The sequence below is a fragment of the Carassius carassius genome, chromosome 5 (genome assembly GCF_963082965.1).
Source record: "Carassius carassius chromosome 5, fCarCar2.1, whole genome shotgun sequence".
NCBI classification, from domain to species: Eukaryota; Metazoa; Chordata; class Actinopteri; order Cypriniformes; family Cyprinidae; genus Carassius; species Carassius carassius.
In genome coordinates this window covers 35,942,473-35,959,389 of record NC_081759.1, presented here as the reverse complement: position 1 = coordinate 35,959,389, position 16,917 = coordinate 35,942,473, and the positions used below count along the sequence as shown (strand labels likewise).

The 16,917-nt window shown below is 40.6% G+C and overlaps 1 protein-coding gene across 1 annotated transcript; it reads right to left on the bottom strand.

The window, feature by feature from the left end:
- Positions 1-7,805: 7,805 nt before the first annotated feature.
- Positions 7,806-11,455, bottom strand: LOC132141455 (zinc finger protein 703). Its single transcript, XM_059550975.1, has 2 exons — positions 10,736-11,455; positions 7,806-10,124 (listed from the first exon to the last, which is right to left on the bottom strand). Exons 1-2 carry the CDS (start codon positions 10,991-10,993, stop codon positions 8,601-8,603), a joined length of 1,782 nt encoding a protein of 593 aa, XP_059406958.1. The 5' UTR covers positions 10,994-11,455; the 3' UTR covers positions 7,806-8,600.
- Between the last annotated feature and the right edge of the window lie 5,462 nt (positions 11,456-16,917).

Here is a 16,917-nt window from a genome sequence, read left to right as displayed (position 1 = left end):
AAAAAAGCCTGCTGACTGCAGCTTCATCTGCGCTCTCCGTTTTGTAAGCTCTCGCAGCAAGACCGTGTCTTTCCTCCTTTCCTTGGTCTGCCACCCCAGATGCAGAAAATAAATGGGAGTGAGAGAGGAGGAGAAAAGAGGGCCTGTGACTGGTGGAGATGGAGGCCTGTGTTAAGTGCTGTGCTTGAAAGCACGTCTGGCCTCATTAGATGTCAGTTGTAACAATACTGAACTGGCAGCAAGGACTGCTGTGAGTCTCACAACCATAAATCACGCTCTGACAGCTCACTGACAGGGCTGGGAACCGGCACACATGCAAACACTGACTTCTCTCTCAGTCTCACATTCTCCTTTTTCTCTGACGCACAACGTCTTTCTCTCCTGTTTTTTTCCTCCTTTATTTCTCGAGGTGCACAAAACGAATGCTGCACGCTCTCTCGCCATGAACTGCGCAGTGAAATTTGGTGCTCTTTTTGTTTTGTTTCTCTTTCAATAAAAACATGGGATTTTTGACACGCATGCATGTTCTTAGTGTGTGTGTGAGTCTGGAGCGACGGGCAGCTCCCGCCACTGTCTGCCCGTGTCCATTAGGCTGAAATGTGACGGTGTGTGTGTGACATCGTTGCTGAGGAAGGAAGCAAGAGAAACAAGGCCTGTGGGTCATTAATCACTACTCCCTCTGACACACACAAACAGAGCTTGCTTCTAGGGCCTCCTCACACACACACACACACACACACTCACACAGCTGTTCTACTCTCAGCGCTTCGGGAACGTTGACTTCTCCACCCAGCCTTTCCATTCGTGCCCTCCATTAACTCCCTTTTGCCTGTCTGTTTTCATTCTCTGAGCATCTTCTTGTCATCATTCTCCTTCTATGACATGTTTTATATTCTCATGAACATACTGAGGGTTATGTTTGTCTGGAGAGTTTGGGGCCACCTTTTCAATCTCCATTCCCTTTTCTTATTTTTCATGTAATCATTAACATGGATAGCTGGTAATTTAGCATGCTTAGGTGCTTCTTGCCATCATCTGCTTATAGTTCTGACTAATAGAAGCTGTTTAGTCTGTGTATTAGAAGCCAGATTAATGAACAGTTGTCTAGTATGTGTGCTTGAGTGAGTGTGTTACAGGCCAGATCAGTCTGTTCAATGTCTTCCATAGGGCTGTACTGCTTAGTTTAAAGATATACTGTGTGTGTTTGTGTGTGTGCGTGTGTTTGTGGCATGTGTGATTCCAGGGAGGCACAGTGAGGGGTTTATGGTAACTGAGAACAGAACATTATCATGAAGGAAATGAGAGATGTACAGCTTCACATTCTGTCATGTTAAGAGAGGTTCACAGCTGTTAGCCATTTTATTTATGTACAGGGAGTGGATGTAAGGAAAGAGAGGTCATAAGGAGACCTAAAACTGAAGGAAAATAATTACAAAAATAAAAACAGCAGCTGTTAGGAGTTGTTAAGTTTCCTGCTGCTCAAGATCTGTTTTGGGTGTTTTTATACTAATATAATTGGTGCTCTCTATTGAGTATAGGCCTATAAATTTTACTTGCATTAAAGTGAGTCGATGGAACACTGTTAATAAAATCTTACAAATCTCAAAATAAATATCCATATTTTTTCATATTCTACATTGTAATGATTTATATCTAATTTCACTTGTAGCATTTACATATTTGCTTGAACTTTTTTTTTTTTTGTGCTTGTTTTCATATCAGCCATTTGTAAGTTAATGTACACTGCCATTCAAATGTTTGGAATCAGCAAGATTTTTTATATTTATTTATTTATTTATTTTTTTAATGTAAAAAGTAAAGAAAAAAACATAATATTGTGAGATGTTACTACAATAAAAAACTGTTTTTTATTTTATTATATTTTAAAATATAATTTATTCCTGTGTGCAAAGTTGAATTTTCATCAGCCATTACTCTAGTCTTCAATGTCACATGATCCTTCAGAAATCATTCTGATTTATTATCAATATGATGATTTATTATCCATGTTAAAAACAGTTGTGCTTCTTATATATAGGAACCTTTGAAACTTTATTTTCTTGAATCTTATCAGTTAAACACATCCTTGCTAAATTAAATTATTTTTGTGAACGCCAGTGTACATAACATGAAAATAATTACTGGCTTATTCAAAATAATTACTGGCTTATATTATGTCATCCAGAATTTTACCCTTCTCTACTGAGATCTTTACATTTTCTGAAGATTCTAAGAAAAGTATCAAGTAATAAAGCAGTGGTCAGTTGGATGTGGGAATAGTCTAAAGTTCAACACTGATAGGTTAGTGGCAAGCTAATTTTCTACCAAACATGTGGTTTGAAAAAGCTGTAACCATTAAGTCTAAAGAAGACCTCCCAGCACAGAGCAATAGCTCTGCGGTCCAAACAAGAATTGTTAGCCTGTCTGCATTCCTGATAAATAGCTTGCAGACCCATTGGTTTCCAATACTGTCAATGAGGCAGTGGCTAATGAATGTATGCTCTGTGTCATTATGCCACAGAAATCTTAACCAGTGAGTGTGTGTGTGTGTGTATGCATGCTGTAACCGCCACTCTTTAAGGTCAGCAAAGTGAAATAATCAGGTATCAACACTTTAGCTCCTGCTAGGAGGAAAATCACTCATTTCTAAGGTCAGCTTTCTGACACACACACACTGTTACCCACAAACCATGTTAAGGTGTTCCATATGATTTGACTACTTCAATACAATGCCGAGATCCCTTTAGCGCTGACAGGATCTGCTTTTCTTCTTACTCTAATGACTGTTACTTCACTGGAAGTCTGCTGTATGCTATAATTATTACCACGGTTATTTATGCCATAAATCACATGCATGGTATTTGTTCAACTGCTGCAAGTTTGGCCAAAAACATCTAATGAGCATATTTGTGAGATGAAACCATGCAGCGTTGTTGTTTAAACTCATTAAACCTCTAAAAAGTGGCAAAGATAAAACTGCTGTTGACTAGTAGGCATTTTCTCTTGTCTCGCTCCCTCTCTCTGCAACATCCTGTGAAGTTCTATCTCTCTGCCACACTACACGTCCTTCCACTACCTAACACCTATCCCCACCACCCACAAACCCACCCACTCATCTCACCTCGCGGTGGCCTCACGCACCAGCACTGCCATTAATCAGTGGCCAGGATCATGTCTGCCAGTTAGACTAAACAAGAGCATTTGTGAGGATTTGCTCTCCCTCATTAATCATCTTGACAGTTTGAAAAACACATTTCCCCTTTAATGACTGTATTTGGATAATCAGGTCTGTTCGCTTCCCTGCCAGCTTTTCTCTCTCACTCTCTTGCACTCTCTGTCCCTCTCTTGCCTTCGGTTTTTCCTCTCCCCAAAATGGCATTGAGAACAGCTGGGTTCGCTTACCGCCAAGACAGAGAGGGCAAGGAGACCGAGTGGTTACCATCACCGCTGCTAAAAGAGAGGGAGGGGGCGTTGAGTCAGTAAAAATAATCACATAGCTCTGGAAAACTTTTGCTCTTACTTAAGAAACCCCTGCCGCTTCTCATAACATTAACTTGGCTGTTCTGTGGTGCATGCTCGCTACCACACAAACACACACACACATACACACATTGATGGTCCATAAAATATCCCGACATACGCGGAAGGAAAATCTGGTGACTTAAAGGCCTTGGGTAAAAGTTTTAGAGCTGCGTGGTATGTGCAGGCTTGTCACATTATGAAGAAAAATGGCAGGGTGTTGAAAAGAGTACTTTTATCTCTGTATATTTCATTAAACAAGAACTGACAGATTTCTATACATTTCTGTGGTCTTAGGTTTTGAGTGTGGATTCATATTTAACCTTTAATAGTAGCGCTATATATAGTGAATGGGAGAAAAAGAGTATTTTGCACCTTACATTTAACCCTGCCAAATTTGAGTGTTAGAAGGCAGCTTAATACATGGTGTTTAACGGATTGGTTGACCTTTGGGTTTAACACATCGTTGTGTCATGCTCGCACCTAACATTGCCTGTTGGAAGTTTATAAATGATGTCATACTGTCCACTTAAAGCCGGACTGCACATGACAGCAGGATTTAAACATTAGGACAATGTTATGCCAAGCTTGAGGCTGAGGGCAGCAGGTAAAATAAACAGTTACAAAGCTCTCCATATTCCGCATGTGCTCATAGCGGCGTTCACAAATTACAATATGCTAGTCATTTTATTAAAGCACATTATTCTGGATTAATGTAACTAGTTGTTTGAAATGATATTCTGATTATATATACTATTTATATATACTGACACCGAAGTGCACACAAAGCACAGAATGAACATAATGTCCAATCATGACATGCAATGAATCAAACTAATTACATAATGAAACTGAAAACATTCCCCAGCAGATGTCACTACATCATGCTGCGGAATTTATTACAGTGGTCCTTCAAAATATGACAATTTGAATACTTAATAGTATGTGTTCCTAGTTATATTAGAGGCCAGATACATGTAAAAGATTCCATGATATGGTTTGATGAAGGCAGTTTTCCTGTGTTGACGTTTTCGTTGAAAACAGGAAGTTGGGCCACTGGGACATATCAAATGGAATATCTTTTTTCTTAAGGTCACCGCCTTGAACTATGATTCTTGCTATTCTCATTCTAGAGAGCATTATTTATTTGACTAAACATTTTTTTTGGTACCTACAAATTCAGCTTTGCCATCACAAGAATAAATTTAACGCATTATCATATTTATGTATTTTAAAATCTATTAAAATAGAAAGCTGTGAATGAATAGGAATATTAAATATTACTTTTACTGTGTTTTCAATCAAATAAATGCAGTTTTGGTGACTTTTTTCAAAAACATTTGAAACTAAATTTAGGTATATGGTCTTTTTGCTAATAAACATAAACTAAAAACACAAAAACCCTCAATATCATATTATAGGGGAGGCATGAGGTAACTGAAACATTTTCCTATGCCGAGCAGGAAAAGGTCCTGTCACTCCAGGCATGACTCGGGATCAATCTTAACCCCTCCGTTCCGGTGCCAAGGCACGGTTTGTCATGCACACAACATTCGTGACATCGGTGCCGTGTTCCCCCAGTGCGTTTGCAAATAGAATCCAGCTGTAGCGGTGGAATGCATTATTAGTGGTTAGCCATAATTGCAACACACTCGTTTGCCTGCGTTGTCAGGCTGTCGTTACAAATGCACAGAGTTTCGCTAGACAAATGGGATGGCTAAGAGATCACTGGGTAGAGGTGCTCACTGCCACATTTATTTTGTTTTTGTTGCTGGTGTTTGGAGCATTATTTTGTCATGCGGTTGATGTGATTAAGAGACCCGTGGAAAGTCCTCAATGGATTTTTTTTAGTCATGAAGCAGCAGCATTCGTGTGATTGATTGCTTTATGAGCTTGAGGAGTGTGTGTGAGAAAGAGAGCGGTCTGGTCTGTATCACCGTGACAAACAGTCATCAGAGTACTCATGTGGTAATTAACAGAGTGTAATGTATATGGAAGTTTGCGAAGGGAGAGAGAGTCTACATTAGGCTAACATAATCAAAGAGACAACAAAAAAGTAACAGGAGAGAAGCCGGGGAAAAAGAGGGTGTAGGTGAAGAGAGACAAGAGACAAGATCTAAACAGAGAGGGACAGCCCAAGAAAAAGAGTCGGGGAGGGAGGGGTGATTTAATGCTCTCCCTCTCTCATTCTTTTTCAGGTTGGGGCTGTCAGCCTCATGAGTTGCTGTGGACTTGGCAGCTAATTGAGGAGCAGCTCCACACCCTGTCGTCATTAATCACTGGGGCTGCCGGGCTGCCTGCCCGGGACACTGCTGTGATGGGCTGCAGCTCTCTCTCACTTACTCAGTCTTTTTCTCTTTAGTAGTTGACTGGACGCATCGGGAATGGGGTGGGGGAGGGAGGGTTGTACCCCCCACCTCCATTCTAACCCCAATGGGACAGCAGGGAAAGAGAGAAAGAGATCAATCAAACAGGTGTAGCCCTGCTGAGAAGACACTGGTCAGGGACTAAATTAACTCCACACCCCCACCCATACATCCATCCAGCTCCCCTCCCCTCCACAAGCAGGCGACAGAAACAGAGTGACTGCATATTGACTCAGCTGGAGCCCGGGAGACGAGGGAGAGAAAGATAAATGACAGGGAGAGATTGATGAGGAGAAAGACGGAGAGAAGGATAGAGCAGGAATGTGATGAACGAGTGGGAACGGGGTGATGGCAGGATTAATCCTTCACCTTCGGGTAAAATGTGAAAATTCCTCCCATCCATTTAACCTTCCTGTACTTGCTTTAACTACTTTCTGTAAAAATATTTTTTCCCATTCTTCAACAAAGTGCTGTTTACATGCTCAGAACATGGTATATTATCCATTTTCTGATTTTTACAAAACAAATTGTTGATTTGTTACCAATGATTTAATATTGTTTATTGGAGTTGCATTGCTTCACCACTAGGGGAGATGTAATCCATGTTATGAAGTTTTAATTCTCTTGGGCTGTGTCTAAATAGTCCATAACTCCGTTAAATAACTTCCTCTCGGAGTCTCACAGGAAGTCATTTAAGACCATTTCTAAAATAGACTCTTGGCACCTAACCTTACTTTTAGATCTGTACTTCTCTTTATGTCAATTAAATGCAATACTACAGTTTAGATACTCTCCACTAGAGTTTATACATTTTCTGCCCCGTAGCAGCAATGAGTAGATTGTGTACTATTAGCAGGCCTATGTTGTGCCTGGCCAAAATATAGATTTGGGTAATGCAAACTCAGAAACATACAGAGCAAGTGTTTATTCTCATCTCAGCTCTTCCTCCTCTAGTCTTGACTTCCTGGTTTCTCATAAGAGGAACCGTACGCTGTGTCCTTGCTGGATAGCCAGAGTTAACAGAGGCGGTGGAGTGATCTATTCATTAAATGGCCCTGTCAAGTGACACCTGTGCTGCGTCCTCTCCTGTCTGAAGTGCTAATGAACTGAAAATCTGTGTGTACGTGTGTATGTGTGGTTTATCTTAGTGCTTAAGAGCATCTCCACTCATCCTGTTTGAGGAAAATTATTCTGAGGAAGAGTTAACACACTGGCCACTTCTGTTCGAGACATTAGGTCCGACATAGTCACACAATCACATCAACAATATTGAATCTTGACCCTCTTTGTAGCACAGCATTAAGCAAGACTTTCTGAACCACAGGACACAACACACTCAGGTCAAACAATGAGGACTGCACTCCTGGGGGTCATGTCAAGCATTTGATAAATATTTCTATATTAACAGCCTCCCATTGTCATCTTTTGCCCTTTGTGTAGCAAGGCAATCCATCAGAGTGCACTGGAAGTGAGTGCATGGCTCCCATGGGCTATTACCAGGCAATCATTGAGCTGTATTTAAGACCCAATACTCCCTTGTGCTGAGGCAGCTCTTTAGACAATTCTGCAGAGGCACGAACAAGCAGAAGTGACTAACACTGCACTTTCACATTACGAGCAGATCAGTAAACAGACAGATGAGCTTATTTTGTGTTAATAGCTTGAACTAATAGGGTACAAAACTGTCAGTAGTGTTGAATGCTAAAGTCAAAGATTAGTTGCTCAAGTTAAAGTACAATTCTTTTTTTATACCAACCCAAACAAAAAATAATAATCTGTGAATGTTTAAATATGCATTTATGAGATATATATATACACACAGACACACACACACACACACACACACATGGCAAAGCAGGCGTGCTGTTAAGAGTGAAAGAAACATGTATGCAAGAGAAGCGAGGAACATCAACACCTCAATAAATGTAATCAAGTATCATTTATTACACAAAATAAGACTTTGTTAAATGGATAGCGTTGCCATCACAACATAGTACTCTTATTTGAATTCTTTACCCCTCTCCACTTGCATCCCCAACTTGCAGAGTCAGCTACAATAGAAAATATATCACATCTTTCCTTTTTTTTCTTTGATCTGTACAAGTACAAAATAATTGCCAAATCATAAAGAGCAACGTAGCTGTTGACCGAGTCATGCTCATCTCTTCGCCAGTAAAGAAAATGAGTTGCACAGATCTAACACATGAAAGAAACTGACATTAAAAGAAAGATTTTATGTTTGAGAGACAATGTCATAGTCTGTTGTTGCAAACATTGCATTATTACAAAGTGTATGAAAGGAACAACCATGTTCATACTGTGAAAATATTGCTCCTCTGTGAAAATGATAATCAACTGATTTTGGCGGTAAATGTCCTAAAGAAAACTAAAAGTCAAGCGCTCAAGTGAAAAATAAATACACACTTTTGGTAAATTGAAAGAAGGAAAAAAAGATCAGATAAAATAAACTGAGTTCCGGCATTCTCATTAGCTCTCCACCTTTTTAAGTTCATAAGGGTTCCCTAATAACCTAATTGAAATTTGGAGTGACCATTAATTAAGCAACAGTCATCCAAAGTAAATTAGATTTTATTCCTCATTGTGAATAGAACTATCCAATGTTTTTTGCTTCATTCTTTTTAGGGGAATCCTGCATGTTCCTGTGCTTTCCAGCAAGCTTATGCCAATATCTTTACACTGTCCAAAGTCTTATAATCACTGGTACCCAAGAGCTGAAGCAGGGCCTAGTCTCTGGCCGTATAGAGCATAGGGAGAATAGTAGGGCGCTGTGGCTGGGAGAGAGTGCATAGGAAGGGATGGAGCTCCTGGCAAGTGTGCCTTTCCGTAGGGGTGATACCGTGCCAAACCTAGCCCTGGTGATCCACGCAAAGAGAGGGAACTGGGGAGGGCTCCTGGGCTGCTGGGAGGAGGCAAGTGGAGGTGGCAGGAAGCGGCAGAGGAGACGGATGAAGGGTAGCCAGAGAGCAGCTTCCCATCCACACCTGACAGAGCTGTGTGCGTACGCAAATGGGCCAAGAGTTCCTCTGAGGTGGCGAAGCGTTTGTCACACGGGCCACCCACTGAGACCCAGTTACAGGCGTGAGGGAGCGTTTCATTGGCCAGCATGAAACCGTAAGTATACAGAGGATGGGATAGAGATGAGGTGGCACTAGAGGACAGAGAACTGGGGTGGAGGGAGTGGAGGTGATGGGTGGGATACATAAGAGGGAAGCCAGTCTTTAGGGCAGATGATGGATCATGAACGCAGGATGAGCAGTTGCTGCCCCCGAGATGGGGTGCATTGTGGTAGGTGAGGCAGTATGGATCCCTGCACAGACCCTGCATGAAAGAGGGAGGCGAGGCCCCTGTGAGAGGACTGGAGCTGGGATGCTTTCCTGGAATACCCATCCCAGCACTAACTAAACTAGATTTAGTGTGATCCAGCCCAGGCACATATTGAGAAGGATAGCCAGTATAGGCCCCGACAATGGAACCGTGGTAGCCCATGGTGGAGGATGGGAGGGGAAACACAGAGTGGCCCGGTTTGAAGGGAGACACTGGGGCGATGTGGCCAGTGCCCAGGCTCTGCTGAGGGGGTTGGGCATCAGACTTACTGTCAGGTTGAGGACTGCTAGAGGAGCTGGCACTGCTGGAGTTCGTACTAGCACGTGCATGACTGGAGTTAGCGATCTGTGCAATGTCCAGGCTTCCAGATTTACTGTGGTCTGAATCTTTTTTCCCATTGCGATCGCTACCGCTGCTGCTGTCATTCCCTGGGTCCGAACCTGCAGATTTGGAGTCCATGTGGGAGGTTTGTAGATGCGTTGGTTTCTGCGATACGGGAGACTGAGCCTGCCGGTGTGTGTGCGACTGTCCTGATGTCTGCTGAGAAGGAGAGCTGACCCGTGGAGAAGGGGCATGAGGAGGTAAAGAGGGGCATGTCACAGCTGCAGAACTGCTATTTGGCACTCTGAACCCCACTTTATCTGCTGAGCTGTTGATCCCAGTGCCATCCTTCCGGCATTCTGATCCAGTTTTAGAGTAAGGCTTAAAGCTGGACTTGTCATCTAGGTTCTGATGCTCCGCAGGCTTCAGGCTGGAGCTTGTGGAGCGGCTGTCCTTGTCTCCATGGCTGCTGGAGGAAAGGGATCCCAGTTTAGAGGAGGGAGGAGGATCTGGTTTACCGATCTGGGAGCAGGTCTGGGCCAGCAATGCTAGGGGACTCTTTTTAGCATCCAGCTACAGGGACAAAAAATACATTTTCGATTAACTCTTTATTTTCCTTCTCATGGACTGAAAGAAATGTCCAATTCAAAACCAATTCTGGACAATGTTAAGATTAGGTTTGAAACTGTGACATCATCCTAAAATGCGAATCGATATGTTTCCGTGGTATAGTCACATTTTAAATATATTAGGTGGAACATTTTTATTTATTACACACTGTGCAATGTTTTATTTTTGATGTTTTATCACTGTGCAATGTTATACTTTGAGCATCTATTGCTTTATGTAAGTACCGTAAAAACACGCCAGTAGCCATCAGGAAATGTGAAACCTTAAAATGCTGCCAGAAAGTGGCTCATCCAGATCCGGACTATTCTTTCAAATCGGCGCTGAATCGCATTCAAAATTTAATTTCTAATTAAATTCGAGGCGCCAGAGATAAACTCTAATACTAAGAAACGATATAAAACGTAACAAACGAAAACTAAACATGTATTAACCCCCTTTCACTTAGTAGAAACACACAAACTCGGATAACCGAGTAGCTTTCTGAGTGAAAATATTCGTTATTTTTAATTAGAATGAAGTAAGAAACAGATGCATTAGAAAGTCGTAACTCTTACCTCGATGCTCACTGGCGCGGAGTTGAGCGGCTGGAGATAATCTGGGTGAAGTATGTGACTTGTGTGAGCGGTCAACATTTTGAGAATCCGTATAGGCAACCTTTTTTCCTGACGCGCGGGATCACGGTACGGCAGCGAGGCGATCGAGTCGGTTTGGGGTCTTAAACCGGTGGGCGAACTATTGTTAATAATAAAACGACTTTTAAGGGTCTGCTGGTTCCGTGAACTGACTGCAAATCCAGGAGGCAGTTCGCTCATCTGGATCGGGGCGGATCAGAGACCTGTCGAGGGCAGCGACGGGGCGGGTGTCCTTCAGTTTTCATTTAGAGATATCCAGTGTTTTCAAAAAAAGAGCCAAACGACTTTATATCCTCTACTATTGGCAGTTAAATATCCCGTTGAAACATCAGCTCTGTGCGTAGTCCAGAGAAAGAGAGCTGTTATAGTCTCTAAGAAGAACGTACACTCCGTCTCCACATCGTTCCGTCACCGACTCAGTGTTGCCTTGAACCGCAAAACGATCACGAGTCCTTTACGCGCAAACGACGACTTGTAAGAGAAATAAGAGAAGTCTTGTATACTTTTCGTAATATAAAAATAAAGAAACTACGCAACAGAACTACTGGGAAATTATGGTGTCAAATAATGGCATTCCGTTGGGCCGTGCTCGCTCCGGTGTGAGCTCTACAGCCTCAGTACGCATATACACTCTGCTCATGAAGATCTGAGGGAGAACTTCAAAGCGCTCCGCCGCCGTCCAATCGCCTGCATCTATATTAGTAATAAGTGGGTCGGCACAACAGAGGCGGAGACTGTCCTCCTCGCTCCGGACTCGATGGCCAAGTGCTTGCTGGTTGTGTGTCAAAACATGCAAAGACTCTCACATGCCGTTTGACCATTTATTTTATTACGTATCTAGTTTTGTTATAATAGTGGTTATTTTTATAGTCAATTTTTTAATCGCCAGTAATGTAGTATGGCTTGAATTAATAGTAGTTAATTTTGTATTTACTAGTTATTGCAATAGTAACTTTAATTAGAGTAGACTTTACACTAGTAATTAATTCCTTGCAGTATACTAGTCACTTCAAGTACCTTTCTTAGTCTGTTCTGTTTAAGTGGACATTTTTGCTACTGAATTCTTTATGGATAAGTATTGGAATAGTCACTATTGAATTACTAGTCACTAATTTTAAATATGAGTAAAGCATAGTTAAAGAATAAACATTTAAACACCTTGTGAACAATTATAGATTAAACACTAAGTTGCTATTAATAAGTAAACTAATTCAGATGTATTTATACGTTCATATTACTATAACTTGTCTTTGTATAAGGTCCAAACTGTTTAAGTGGACATTTTTGCTACTGAATTCTTTATGGATAAGTATTGGAATAGTCACTATTGAATTACTAGTCACTAATTTTAAATATGAGTAAAGCATAGTTAAAGAATAAACATTTAAACACCTTGTGAACAATTATAGATTAAACACTAAGTTGCTATTAATAAGTAAACTAATTCAGATGTATTTATACGTTCATATTACTATAACTTGTCTTTGTATAAGGTCCAAACATTATTTTAATAATAAAGTCTAATGAGTATTTCACAGTTAAACACAAAATTCTAATTTAATGCTGCCAATGCTATATAGTTTTACCGTACAAGATTAATTGTAATAATACAGCGTTGTGTTAAAAGGAAAAGCTGAGAATGTGGTAGCAGTTTCTTATTTTAAGTCAAATGATATTGAGCAATACATTAATACATAATAACAGCACAGGCCGATGTGCGCCTCCAGTTCTGGAATGTTAATAACTTTATTACATTATCCCATGTTACTTTGCCATTGAAGTAATTTAGCTAACTTAATTATGCAATGAATTGGCTTAATCATTGAAAAATGAAGCCTGACAGAGGCTATTACAGGGAGACCGTGCTAATTTGTGTCTAAGTAACTTTGAAGTTTAGTATATTTAATGGCTTTGATTGTTCGTAAGTGCTTATACCCTGTATTATTAAACCTCAGACACTGGACCGAGTTGTATGACACTATTTTGGCAAGTGTTATTTCAAAGCAATTTTGCATGTATAGGCAAACATTTTTGTGACTTTTGTATTCAATCAAATATGATATGATAGTTGTACATTGTGTGTGTGTGTGTGTAAATTTATTTAATTTGCTTTAGCTGTGATGTATTACTAATGCATTGTCGTTAGGATGAGCCATATTTTAAACTGCCAGCGTAAAAGTTGCCCCCATTTGCACAGTGCTGTAAACATATGGACGGAAGAGAATATTTATGTTTCTCTGAATGGCAATACCTGTCAAGTGAGTCAGAGAGATGACAATGGCCTGATATCTGGAGCTGTTCTCTGGGTTAAAAACAAAGAGCACCTGGGAAGCTTCTTGAAAGGTGATGTTGCCTGCCTTAGTGTAATAAAAATGACAAAAAGACAGAATGCATGAACTGTTGACCTAGAGAGAGGAGGAGCCACAGGCAAACATGTGTTTGCAGGGCTTTGTCTCGCGTATCTGGGTGGCAGAGGTGAATATTCATTTAATAATGGTGTGCAGGGAGGAATGAAAGCCTCGGGACACTGCATTTCAGAGGCAGAAAGAGTTTTAAGCTTGTCAGCAACCTGTCATTTTAGATCCCACATACAGCACACACACAAACAGGCTCCCACATTTTCACAAGTACCTACAGACGATCAAAGTTGACTGGAGTAGCAAAGTATTAAACCGCTCTCAATCATACACAACAGTTATTTCTGTTTTGCTAATCTAATCTGTTAAGTTAATTAAACTGTCTCTCTGTCTCACAACACAAAGATCCATCTCAAAATATAGTGTTTGTTAGGTTTTAAGCCCACATTGTCTTATTTATTCAGGAACTGCACATTGTTGAGTCAACGTAAAGGCACATCTGCCGTTGTTAAACAAGGATCTCTTTACCCGTGGCGTCTAAAGCCATTTAACATTCTGCACGTGTGTGTGTGTGTGTGCATGCACATGTGTGTTGAGAGATAGCAGCGATGGATGAAGTTACCTATCCTTCTGTCAACAGCCTTGCTGTTTACTTTGTCATTATTAGTGTCATCCATCACTTGCAAATCTGAAAAACTACAGGAACATTCAAATTCAGATGCACTCAGGGTTAAGTGATATGATGCGATCGCTTTCTTTGAACAGATCAGTTGTCTTTGCTCCACACAAACAGATACTTCAGGTTATGACAGGTGTGGTCTGTCAACGAGTATATTAATGCGGGTAGATGTTTTTTTTTTTTCTGCTTTTACAGTCATCCATCCCTTTTGCCACTCTGTATAGTTTGGTCGAGATGTCTGGAATGTTTCCGTTTGACTAGAAATGATGTTACTGGTCAGAAACCCAGAATCACAGGGTGTAACCATTGTTGTATTCTTAGGACTGCAAAGAAAATGAAGGATCACTTTCTTGAAAACCTCAAATCTTAGAATTCCAATGGTTTAGAATTAAGATGGATTGCCTTACAAAAACATTTTCAGGATAAGTGAGTTTGGCAGGGGGCAAAGGTGTGGGTGGAATGGAGGGAGTTTAAAGGCACCCTAGAGGAGGAGGAAGGGAAAATAAAAAAAAGAGAAAAAGAGTGAGAGAAAGAACTGAGGGCGGGCTGGAACAACGGGGAACAGCTCCTTTCAAGTCTGGCCTTGAAGTGGGCTGCTAACAGCTGTTTTGACGTATAAATGACGGATGGTCATTTCCTGTTGTGGATTTTAAGGGGCAGGCCTCCCCTTTAAGAGGCCTGTCTGACCAATCCCTGTTAAGCCCGAAGGCGTTCGCCTATGCATGACTGTATCAAAGCAACGGGCTTTACCATAACTTTGACTAAACAAAGGGCTAAAAGCAGAGGCTAGACATCCTGCTTGACCATAGCCCACTCACATCCCTCACTGTTTCTTGTGAGAGATCAATCAGAACAGATTATTGAAAACCTACCAGAATTTTATAGAAGGCCATCATTCATGTTAATACGAAACAGCAAAGGATATGTAACATGGAGATGAACATGAGAAGAAGAAAAGATTTTAAAGTACAAAAATAAAAAGAATAATTTAATTAATACTAAAATACCTTGTTTTGTCTGCTAAAACAAAACTGGTGTTTGCAGTTCTCAATATTTTTATACTTGACTGGCACAGAACAGTTTGTCACTCTTTGGTACAGACTGAGAGACGGCAAAACCAATCAAACAAAAAGGATGCAAATCATTTGCATTTAATTACCTGTGACTGATTTATGAGGTGAGTGGTATGTAAAGGGAGCCCAGAGGCAGGGAGTCTGCTGCTCATGCCTGGTCTGTTCTCCAGAAAAAATAATCCTGTGAAAAAAGAGGGACAGGACAGCTTTATGGAGTGTAGCCGACATGTGAGACCAACCCTGGAGAACTGTAAAACATAGCACTCTCTTTCTCTCGTTGCTTTCACAAACCTCACAATCGTTCGGAGTGATTGTGAGTTTTTTAAGATCAGATATTTAAAAGTGCACTGTTCCACTGTGAAACTTGGTGCAGTATTTCTAAGAGTAATGTTTGTGCGTGTGGAAGAGATGATAGAGAGAGCTTATCAAATGAGGAATGTGTCAGGAAACGGAGCCAAAAAAAGAGCCGAGAATGAAGATTAATTTAGTTCAGCATGAATAGCGCACACAACATACATGCAGGGAGAACCAATGGCACAAAAGGCTCTTCCCAGAATCCTCAGAGAATGGGAGGTTCTCAGGTTGATTTAATGACTCATCTCTGTGTTTTGGTATAATCAGACTTGAACATCTTGAGTCTCTCTGATCCAAAGACGTGAGTGATGGTGTGATGACAGGATAAATATTTGTGTGAAACCACATGTGACAGAATGGAATATTGTACAATAAGAGGTATGAACTAGACTTGAGTAATTGTTATATACCCAGTAAAAGCTTATTTCCATTTTTTTCATGATATCGATGATGTTGAGTGCTCTCACAGGCTTAATAGCTTGTCTCTCTTGTCGCCACTGTGATCAAGGGCTTGGCAGATCTGCTTATCTTCCTGTCTCACTGATTATCTCTGAGTGATTATGTACATGCCCTACAGTTAATGACAGATCTTTATTTAGCTTTCAAACATTTCATGTGTACCAAAACACACAAGCACACACACACAATGAACTTAAATGCACCCTTCTCGCTCAAACAAAAGGTCCCATTGTCCTCCACATGGTGAAGTTATCAGGAAGGGTAGGAGAACTACCCGGCTACACACAGCAGAGCCACAAATCAGATTGCTCTATATTGTTGTGTGAAATCTAAGCAGACATCAAAAGGTATTTTTTATCTGTTGCTGGCTCAGAAACCACTAGCGTGGAGCAACAGTCACACCATTCATGAGGCTCATGACACGTTCCATTTTAGTAATACATGGGGCAAATGAAATCTCTCTATTCCTCAGGCAAGTCTGATTCACTTTTTAGAGTTCACAAGTTCCACGCTCATTCCCACATTTCATTTCTGAGTCACACTCACTGGCGCGCACCGCCAAAGTTAATAATTAACTTTGTCACACAAAACAGATGTCAAAGTAAAAGATGATACTGACCTATCCTGTATTAGTCTTGTCGATCAGCTCACAGTTGACTGACAAGGCTCAAACGCTTGCCAGTTGAGCTCTAAGCAGGTTGTGTCATTGTGTCACACATTATGAAAAGATGTAAACTTGCTGCCTGAACAATAACAACTCAACAAGCCGTTTCTTGGCGGCTTGTAAAAATTGCAGTAAAAACGCAGATGTTTTCCTTCATCACCTCCCTGGAGTCCTCCATCAGTCCTGAAAATAAGATTACATCATATATTCATATACTGACAAGTACATGATGGCGCATTTTCTTCATTACATTTTCCACCATTTACTAATAGCAGTTAGAATAAAATACAGGAGTATGCACCATTCGATAACACATTTTTCATTGCTATTCAATTAAAATATATTAATATTTTTTTATTTTGAAAGCATTATAAATGTTAATATTATTTAAAATATATATTCTATTATTACACTTTGGGGGCAAATAGAACACTGTTTCTGTTTTTTAGACCTGTCGTTGCATAATCTGTATTATTGTTTGTATTGCTGGATTATATTTATTAATACAGGATTAGAAT

Bases quoted from the DNA above. Each gene is read 5' to 3' on its own strand.
- LOC132141455 (XM_059550975.1), bottom strand. From the start codon at position 10,993: ATGAGCGAACTGCCTCCTGGATTTGCAGTCAGTTCACGGAACCAGCAG. The intron at 10,125-10,735 runs GTAAGAGTTACG...TTGTCCCTGTAG, and splicing joins CCGCGCCAGTGAGCATCGAG to CTGGATGCTAAAAAGAGTCC.